Here is a 10681-nt window from a genome sequence, read left to right as displayed (position 1 = left end):
ATTCTATTCTATTCTATTCTATTCTATTCTATTCTATTCTATTGTAGTATTTGGAGTCACAATTTTTTGTCCAGTATTACTGACACCTGTGGGCACTTGGGGAGAAGATATACATGTTAATTTCAATTTTTTGTTTTTTTAATTTTTGTAGAACAATTAAGTAAAGGGATTTAACTTTTGCTTTGTTATGATTTATGGCATTACAACTGAGTTGTAACTGCACAGGGGACATCTCTCTCCTTCTAGCTATGGTTGTGTTGTTCCCATAGAGGTGCAGGACTTTATATTGCAGTGAAAAATGAGCCCAGAGACAGTTAAAACGTGACAGGAGTAAAAAATGCTTAGAAACTGCTCGGGGGTTCAGAGCGTTAAAAACATCACATCTCTCAGAAAGGCTATTTGCTAAACAAGACACGTGGTTTGAGAAATGAATTGCCTTCATGCTTCTAGTCTAAAACTTGTCAGAAATGCCATTTTTAATGTGACAGAAAAAAGGGTAACGGATAAAATTCACACCTTCATTTAAATTACATTCCCATCTTTGCATCTATTATTGTCATATGTTCATTTCTATTTAAAAATATAGAACCATGTTAATAATTTGGATGCATTTTTTAAGGTTCTATCTGTTTTGATTTGATTTTGTTGTTCAAATTTTTACTTCAGATATTTACATGTGCATAAACACTGGTAGGCCCGTTGCTTTCAGTTTCATCACAGCATACACCACATTTTTGGAAATCAGTTATAAATGTTAAAAGTATAAAAATACTGATGCACAAACATTTTTTAGCTTTTGACTGTTATTTTGCAGTCAGAGGAACTGGGGATTAGGAGCTGATGTGGCTGATTTCAATCTATTATAGCAAACATTCGCTGAGTGCTCAACACTGCAAGAAGGTCTAATTTACTGTAAACTGTGGTGACTGGTGTCTTCCTGCAGCAGGAAACACAAACACTTTGGGATTTGTGGGGGGATAACATCCAGGCGAAAAAGCAATCTTGTTCCTTTTACAGTAATCTGGGTATTTCGCTAAAAAAAAAAAAAGAAAGAAAGAAAAAGATTCAGACAGCAAAATGGTGATCCTCTCGACTTGAAACTACTTTATGCTTAAATGTTTTAACCACTGCATTGCTGGTGCACAAATGCAAAGGCCTTGATGCTTAAAAAAAACAGCTGGTCAATAAATCACCAATCAATAGCCACATGCAGTATGTTTGCACATTGATTTGTTTATTTACTTGCTGTATTTGTCCCTTGGAGCTCATTCCTGGTAAACACAGCATTATCTCCAGAGCTGTGTTGCTCTGTTATCTACATCCTGTTTTTTTCCCCCCCAAACTTCCCCTCAGTGATCAGGGGAGTTTAAAGTTTCATCTAATCTAATTTGATCTATAGCGTTGGTATGTAAAAATATAATACACGCACAGGTGAGAGTTTCCACCTACGAACTCTTATCAGCTTGACTGGCATGCCTTTGAATTTTTGTGGGGTTTGTAGAAGTCAACGACAAGTGACTGCAAACCTCCATTCCACAGATGAGACACTACACCAGAAACCCCGATGTCAAACAGAACACCTGATAGCGGGGGATTGGTTTCTCACTGCATACCTGCTCCAGGTGTACGCCTGCTTTAGGCTGATTTTTGGGTGAGGGCTGCCGAGTCAGGAAACATAGAGAGTGTGCTTTCAGGATATGAGGAGGCCCCTACAGATAACCTCAAACTGCCCTCAAGAGAATCCCAATGTCAGAGGAGAAGACAGAAACAACTTAACAGTTCGCTGTCCTGATCAGACTTGATTTAAGAACTAATAAACAGTCTTAAACAGGGTTCGGTGTGCACCTTTTCACGTGTTTCTGTGTTAAATCAAGTGAAAACGTGTTGTTACATCTTGAGTAATTCTCTGTGATGTGAAATATTTGTGGTTGCCTATGGAGTGTTAAAGCAAGAAAGAGATCGTCTTTATGAACACATTCATATGATAGGTGATCTGCTTTAGGCTAGGTGTAATCTGCTTATTACTGATTGACAGTAGCATCTTCCTGTAACACAGACAATGAGGGGCTCAGTTTACAAATATTGCAGTTTTGTGATCTAAGGTTTTTGTGTTAAAAAGCCTAATATCAGAGTGGATCTGGACACAAACAGCTCAAACTACAAAAGAAAAGAGATGCATTTGTACTCTTTTAATTCTGTTTTATGTGTAACTTATTCTAGGGACACTGGATCAATGGCAGGACTTGCAGAAAAAAGTATTCTACTTCAAACCCATGAGAAGATCCTGAAAAGCAGTTTCTGTTGTAAGAATAACCAGTATTTATCTGACAATGGTGGATAAAAGATTCAAATTTCAAAACGTGGTTTTCAGGTCCTTTGAGAAGATTTCTGTGTTTACGTGGAGACGCACTTTGGCTCCTGCACTACCTCAGGCAGTCAAACGAAAGAAACAACACAGCGGCACTTACAAACATGTCACACAGAAAGCACGACTGTGACATCAATAAAATCGGTGTTTTCCCAGCGCGCTAGCTTATAAATGGTTGTTTTCCAAGCTTGTCAGAAGACCAGCGTGACATTTCTATCATGTCTGTAACCCTTGAAGTCTAAATATACAGCAGGGATTTACATTGAGGGGAAAAGATATACTGTACATCTTACAGGAATGTTTTGTTTCTGTCAGACTGTGTGTGAACTATGGGTCAATTTATAGGTCATGGACAAGCATGATTTCTCTGAAAATAACAAGACAGAGATAGTGGGAACCAGATCCTGCACAGAAAACCTTAACAGTCTGCACCACATTACCAAAAAAGACACAGACAAAGTCCTACCAAACTAAAAAAAGCAGGTAAGTGAGTTCAACTGGCCAACATGTGACACACACTGTTCAAAACTGTGCACCATTTCTTAGAATTTCTTAGGTATTTGTGTCCCAGGGAACAGTGGCAGTTTCTCTGCTTAAGACAATGTGAATCACGCGGCAGACAAACGCAGAGAGACAAATCTGTCACACAAAGGAGCGTTTGTACGACTACTCCCAGTCCACTGTGAGATCACGAGGCCACTCTGTGACACAGCACAGACACGACACAGACATCATGGAAAAGCGCAGTAACATCTCCCCGCAACGCAGCCGACAGTCACAATTTCTTATTTGGCAGTCGGGAGAAGTGAAAAAGTAAGATTTGGGCTTGTGAAAGCAGAGAGGAAGTTTGAATCCTCGGACACTGCGTTACTTAACACAACATTAAGTATGATACTGAATCTATTTTTCAGCTTGAGTATGAAAAGTTGACTTCCCAAAATCTATTGAGAAAACATTAAAGGGTTTTACTCGTTTCAAGATCTAAACTTAAAACTGCTAAGCAAAAACAATCTTTTTTTTTTTTAATTCAACATAGTCTTTCTGCACAGATATTTTTTTCACTTGTCTGAAGCAAAAGTTTCATTTTCACATTTGTCTTTATAGTGTGTTGGTTTGTACTGGTTTGGTGTGTCAGTGCAGCAGAAGAAACAGACTCTCTGTGCAGCTGTTGGCTTGAGATCTTATTTCTGATCCAGCCTGTGAATTCATTAAACATAAACTAAAGTCCTTATAGTGGAATCTTTCATTCTGAACTCTTTCTAAATTAACAACACAAGATAATAAAACATATGCAAACGTAGCTCACCTCTGCTCCAGAATACTTATTGGTCCGAGTCACCAAATCATCAAGAGACACAGATTCTGCCACTGGCATGTTCCGGAACTGGAGAGAAAATATTTCCAGTCGGGTCGGAGCATCTGGAAGAGGTACATAGACGATTCGGTCGAGGCGACCTGGACGCATCAGAGCCTGTGGGACAGGGAGAAGACAGAGTGCACTTATTTTACCATCATATTTCACCAAGTGTCATGCACAAGTGAAATGAAATTCTTTGATTCAAAGTTCACTTTCATTTCACATCTCTTCCTTTGACATAATCACTTTCAGGATGTTGTGGTTCGGACCTTTGACCTCCATACTGCTGGCTTGTTATGAACTGACGCTTGCTCCACTCCTGCATTGATCACACGCGTCTTTAGACACGACCATGAACCAAATGCCTGAGATGCACGCTGTGAAATTGAAGTTTTCCACTTCTGGCAGTCAGCGCGGAGACAATGTTGACGTTATCTGATCAACCCTCCACTTCCTACAGATCACGTCTCCGTGACCCCAAAACAGTCCTTGAGTACCCAAAGCTGCCGCTGTCTCGCTTGTCAGACGTCATTAAGTGGCAGGCGCCTCTCAAACACAGACAGTCAGACGGACGGACAAATATGCCCTGTCTCCATTTGCTGTCCTGAGCCAGGCCGTGACAAGCTGCGGTGTGGTACACCATTTGACGAGCCAACCAGCCCAACGAGCAGTGGGTTTGGAAAATAACTGAACGCATTTCACTCAGTGTGAACGAGCATTTCATGTCAGCAAAGGAATGAAGGATCAACAGAAAAACAAACATCAGCTGGAACTCAGTTTCATTGTTGTGCTTCTCCCAAGACTCCTGAGTCCTTGTTGTTGAGACAGTGGAGCCCCTGGCTCGGGGCCAGACAGGCTCCAGCGGGGCCAAACTCTGTCCAGCAGAGACGAGGCAGGAGATACATGCAGACACAAGCCACGCAGGAGGTCACATCAGGAGTGATCAGTGAAGGTTGGAGGGACTCGACCAGCAGCCTTTGAACTCTTGTTTACATATCACTCTTCTGTTCCTGCCACCTTACATGCACCATGTCCGGGGCAAGACTGTCAGTCTTCTTGCTGTTGTTTTTATATACAGAAATTATGAACATCTACAATGTGCCATTCTGTTTGTTTTATAGGCAGACTGAAGCTCACTGATGGAAATAACCCACATTATTTCTAATTTCTTCTTCTTATTAATTATTTCTTTGCTAGGGCACTCTGTACTTGGGTCAAATTTTGATAATGTTAATCATTTTAATTATTGATTAATCATTGAGAAAAACAAAATCATTAAGCAGAAATGCCAAACTATAGGAGCAAAGTATTTGCTAGATCTGCTTTTTTCTGTGTTGTACTAAATTATTAGCTGGGCTAGACAAGCGATATGAAGCCATTAATCAAAGATATCAACTTGGACTATGAGGAAATGCAACAGTCGTTACTGTTTATTCACATTTTATTAGCTGCACAACATGAAAAACACTTGAAACACTCATGCTTTCTAAAGTCAGGAACATAGTTTGACTTACAGAGTTCAGACATAATGTTCATTTACACATCTGCAGCATTTACAACAGTTTAGCGATAACGAAGAGCTGTTCTAAAGAGCTTCAGCGACTAAACTGACCTTTAGGTGACAGAAACCACCGAATGGTCTTCGCCATGCTTCATTTTAAGTCCATCTGCGTGAAATGTCCTGGAGGAAATTGCGAGACTTTTGTTTTATGGGTTTCTTTATTTCCCCTCTGGATAACTAATTCCAGTGTACTGGGTTGATGGTCCGTTTCCCTGTCTTTTATCTGTTGCTTTTCCTGTGTATGTGTACGGAGCATGAGAGGACGGAAACTGGAGACAAACATTAGTAGCTACCCTTAGGTAACCACAACAGAGCCACGGCTGACAAAGGAGCAATGGATCATGAGAGGAAATGTTTTTCAGGTCTCTGGATTCTTCCACTGGTTTATGGAGAGGTGTGTGGCTCTGAATGACAAACTATCGTCATAAAACGGATAGAAAGGAATAACGTCACCATCGTTCAAAGAGGGAAAAGGGTGTCTGTTGGGGAGGACCTGCTGGGAGATGGATTGATGGCAGGTTTTAGGGCTGGAGCATTACATTAAAGAGAACCATATTATGCCTTTTGGGTTTGTCCCTCTTCTTTTAGTGTGTCATATAGCTTTTTGTGCAGGTCTGCAAAATTACAAAGCCCAAGTCTACGTCAAAGGGAGTTACTCTCTGCCACAGAAAACACTGGCCCTGAACTGGCTGATTTGCCTTGCTGGCGTTCCAACCTTTTCTTCCGTTACTTATTTATGTCATGCACGTAATACTTCAGTAAAATGCCCACCAAGTGGCTAGTTTGACACACCCTCAAACAAACGTAGCCTTGAGATAAAGTAAGTAAACCAGTGTGGAAATGCCTGACACCTGCAGGGGAAGACTGCACTGGTTGCAAAGAGAAGTCTGATTTTACAGAAGTTTTTGAGGTAGAAAATGAGCCGACTTGTCCTGTTACCCCAGAAAACATTTTTCTATTGAGTTTATTATCTCAATCAGTAGTTTCTAGACTTTTTGAGAAAAGCATGATGTTCATTTCGTAAATCACGGTTTCATTTAGAGTAAAATAGACGATAAAACAGAGAATGTTTTAGTGTTTGGCTACCTGTAATGTCCTCGAGTTCTCAGTCAAATCCAGCCCTTGGTATTCTCACACTATTTAAAAAACAAACCATGATGGCGATGGCCAAATTCCAAACTCAAGGCTTCAAAATGGCAATCAACAAACCCCAATGTTTAACATCACTGTCGCCACATCCATCTTTTATATGTAGTTTATGGTTAAAGCGAGAACTACTTTAGCTGGTGGCATTACCATGTTGACACTTTCTATAGAGCAAATTATAGGGACAAAAGATGAAGAATTAGTAATTCAAACTAGATATTTAAAGCTATTCCTCAGCAGTACAACCTCAACCTTTTATTGTGTTCCCTACAGTTTAACGGGACTGCTTCCTAGACAGGAAACAGCTCAATTCTCGTTCTCATTTTGTTGGGCCAATCTGGAGATTCAAAATTATAACCTTTAAATGTAGTTGTTATGTTTAAAAGAAACAAAACAGCTCCTTCCAAGTATTCACGTGCTAAGTTGTTGGTTGTAACCAAGCCAGAGACAGACTGGCCTGTTTTTGAACATTAAAGCATGTTAACATATTCTAGTATCCCCATAACTGTTCAATTATGAACCTGCAAAGGCTTGAGAGTTGATAAGGTGCATCTGGCAAAGCAATCGTGAAACAAGACCTGTGGGATTAAGTTTGTTGTTATGGTTCTGCCAACAGATTAATGGATATTGTAGGTACAAAACAGTGTGAAGGAGGTGCGATGGGTGTAGTGGGGACTTTAGTCTGTGGTTGTTTGTCACAGCAGGTTGAGCCAGTTGCTGCACAGCATATTGCATTATGCAGAGGACGTGCCAGGGACACTTCCTGAGTTGCTCTCCCTGGAAGTATCTGACGGCTGTGTGCCAACACAAACCTGGTGACCCCCGGCTAAATAACTCACACAGACAGTCACTCCCACGCATGCTGACAAACACATTTACGTACACGAGCATGTCTGTAAGCACATACAAATTCCGGTAAACACTCCTTGGATTGATTTTCTTAATTCGGAATCAATTTTTCGGGTGCAAAAACGTCACTTGCTTCAACATCAGCCATTAATTCTCGCTGCACACATAATGCAGAAGTGCCTGTGGCTTCCAGGCGCTCAGGCACCAAGGGTTCCAAGGCGCTCCCAAAAAGCAGAGCCGACCCTCAGCTTTGAGACTGCTAAACTCATCTGACTGCCCTGGAGGGAAAGAAAGGCTTTTTTTTTCTTTCCTCTCAGCAAGAGCAGGGGGCCCATCCATCACTTAACAAGATACACTTCCTGTTCTCAAGGATCCGGGGGAGGTGGTGGCGGGGTGGAGTAAGAGGAGGAGGAGGAGGAGGTAAGAGGGGACCCCAAAAGACAAATACTTGGCTTGGCATGTCGGGCAAGCGTTGACGGGCTCTTTTCGTAACAGCATCATTCCACCTGAAGTCTTGGCTCAACTGGCAGAAGGCAAGAAAGAAAGGATTGAGGGAAGGAGCTAAGAGTGGAGAGGACAAAAACAGTAAAACTAAGGAACCCAGACAACCCACTTGAAAGTACTGCAGGACCTAAACCCTGCAAACAAACACAGATAAGTGGTGTGGGAGACAGCAAACCACCACAGTTGGGTAAATTCCCTGTTGTTCTAACACAAGTCTGCATGACGGATTGCATCCACCTTGTTGCACCACTGACATGATAGGCATCATTACACATGAGCCATTAGTAATTAGAAATGCCCCTAGGTAAGAAATACCAACTAACTTTAAGTCAACACTGAAGCATTAATACACCACCTAATCCGGGTGAGTGTGCACTGTGAGCTACAAAATGTGCAGCACACTGATGAGAAAAACACAAGAGACCTACAACGGATCGGTCAAGCTGATCAAAACACACAAAGAGAGAAAACAGAGACAAAAAAGAAAGAAAAAAAAACCTCATCCGCCCTCTCTGCGCCAAGTTTCACTGCCGATAACAACAGTAATCATTCCAGGCATTGCAATCCTCCTCAAGAAGTGATTACCCCCTAATGACAGACGACTTCCTATCTGTGAAGGCCGGTACCTCTCCTTAACCACTGAGGAATGCTGGGAATCTTCTCCTTGGAGCATTGTTCATAAGCACATTCTTGGCCAGCTTCAATCTGACCTACTATGAGCTATGTCTACAAACTGTTTACAAATGGACGCCCCCGCAATTCAGGTGTTTTATTCTTAGATGGAAGCTTAAACACGGTGTGGCTAAATCAAGATCAGATCTGCTTTGTTACTCACGCTGCCTTCAGATCAAATGAAAATGAATTGGAACAGTCCCGATAGGGAACATGATGACTAAGTTCTTCCCTGCACATCTGGTGAAACATCTCTTCTCTTAATAACGCTTTTTGTTGGTGCTTTTTTTTTTTTTTTTTTATTGTATAGCATTATAGAAGGCTGTCTGGCTGAATAAGTGGCTTGCCTGAGGAGACATGAGTTGACTTTGTTCCCTGCCTGGAGGCATTTGCTGTATGTGGTTTCCTAACCTGTCAGTCCACAATCCTCAGAAGCCTTGGTGAGTCATACTGACTCGGAGATGGGCCACCCTGGATTTGTGCAGAGCACACACCACACAAAAAATGCAGAGAGCATGATGGGAACCAAAAGCTCACAGAGAGGTCAGAGAGGTCTACGTCTGCAGTTCAGATCTGTGCATTTTTAACACAGTGCACTGACTCCTCACTTAATGTCAATTTATTAACTATATTTTAGGTAACATTGTTATTCTGAAAATCTGGTTTGCTGGCAGTGAAGCTAGTTGCTAAAATGAGGGATGGGAAAAAGTCGAGGGTAAAGCTGTGCCCTTATGGACATCCCGTCCTCTACAGAGAGTAGCTCAGTTTCAAAGACACGTCTTGAGTCAGTGAATCTCGATCTAGATTTGTTTCTTCCACATTCTGGAGATTGTTTTCATAGATAAGAGTTCTCTGGTATCTTAAATCAATTGTTCAACATGTATCTATTGCAAAACCATACAGCATCAATGACACTTCTGAGAAATGCACATTACTCAGCCTGCATTAGCTTTCACTTGCCACCACAGTGAAAAAGAAGTAATTCAGTCATATCTGGGTGTGTGGCACGCCACAACGCAGCAGAGTATTCAAATGACTGGCATTGTTTAACAGACGTCTCACCAGTGTTTTGTGTAATGCTCTATGTGACCAACTTGGAGCCACAAAGACCAGGCACCCATGACCTGACATTACAGCAATGATTACTCTACAAGTCTATTTTTATTACGGGCACATTCTGTTATTTAGCTTTTTTGTAAGAGGAACTATTGACTTTCCCATATTTTGGGGTAAACCAGAATTGGATTTAGTAAACCACATCTGGATTCAACAGTTTCCTTTACCAAACTCTTTGCCTCACTGCAGACAGAGCTCTGTTGTGTCACAGAACTGTTGAGCTTCATTTCACCACCCTGCTGCATGTCAGAGCAGAAAACAAGCTATCAGCCTGTTCTGTTTTTCAGCTCTATCAAATCCTGCGCACTAGATTTACGACATCTATTGAAGATTGTGCACACCACATCCCTCTACGAAGATGACATAATTTTGGACGAGGCCACGCTGTCTTCAGAGGAACGCCGGACCTGCTTTATGTCAGTCTTGATTTTGATGTGGGAGAGGATCAGAGGAGGAACAGAGGGGAGAGAAAGAGAGAGTAAATCAGAGAGAGAGAGAGAGAGAGAGAGAGAGAGGGGAGGGGACAGCAGAGCAGAGAGGGATGAGAGTGACAGGGGGGCGAGAGAGTACGAGAGCAGCGAGCAGCAGAGAGAGAGAGAGAGAGAGCAGAGTTGGCAACCAGTCAAAAACATGAGAGGCTTTCACTCTGGATTTTGCCCTTGAGTCAAACTTGCATCCGGCAGACGAGGCCACCGTGTCCAAGAACCAAATAACTCTGGCGCTGTTAACCCCCTACTGTCCCACATGCTCTGCACAGCCAGGAGCAAGTCAAGATTTGTAGCTTTAAAATGGAGATATAAACCATTTGGAAAAAAAAGTGCTATTTTCTTTTAGAAGATGACAGTTTTAACACAGGAACGCTCCAAAGAAAGTTGTATTTTGTGCACAAGGATTGCACACTGGTAGACTTTTGATAAAACATCTAGTTTTTGGAACTCATTTTTAAAAAATCTTGTTAAACTTCTACTTTGAACTTCCTCCCTGATGGAAATGGAGTTGGTTTTTTGTTTTGGTTGCCTTGTTAACATTGTCCACATGGTATTTTTCTATACGCTGGAAGACACGTGATGAACTAAATAAGCAGTCAAGGCCCTGGTGGAGCATTTAC

The 10681-nt window shown here is 41.7% G+C and overlaps 1 protein-coding gene across 1 annotated transcript in view; it reads right to left on the bottom strand.

The window, feature by feature from the left end:
- afg2a (AFG2 AAA ATPase homolog A) overlaps positions 1-10681 on the bottom strand; it is a 125787-nt gene that overhangs the window by 18644 nt on the left and 96462 nt on the right. Inside the window, exon 16 of the mRNA XM_008291100.1 lies at positions 3675-3839. Coding sequence (XP_008289322.1) covers positions 3675-3839 — 165 coding nt within the window. The remainder of the gene's footprint in view (positions 1-3674; positions 3840-10681) is intronic.

The sequence above is a fragment of the Stegastes partitus genome, unplaced genomic scaffold (assembly GCF_000690725.1).
Source record: "Stegastes partitus isolate 25-593 unplaced genomic scaffold, Stegastes_partitus-1.0.2 Scaffold16, whole genome shotgun sequence".
NCBI classification, from domain to species: domain Eukaryota; kingdom Metazoa; phylum Chordata; class Actinopteri; family Pomacentridae; genus Stegastes; species Stegastes partitus.
The sequence above is the reverse complement of the archived record's forward strand: the minus strand, read 5'-3'. Positions and strand labels throughout refer to the sequence as shown.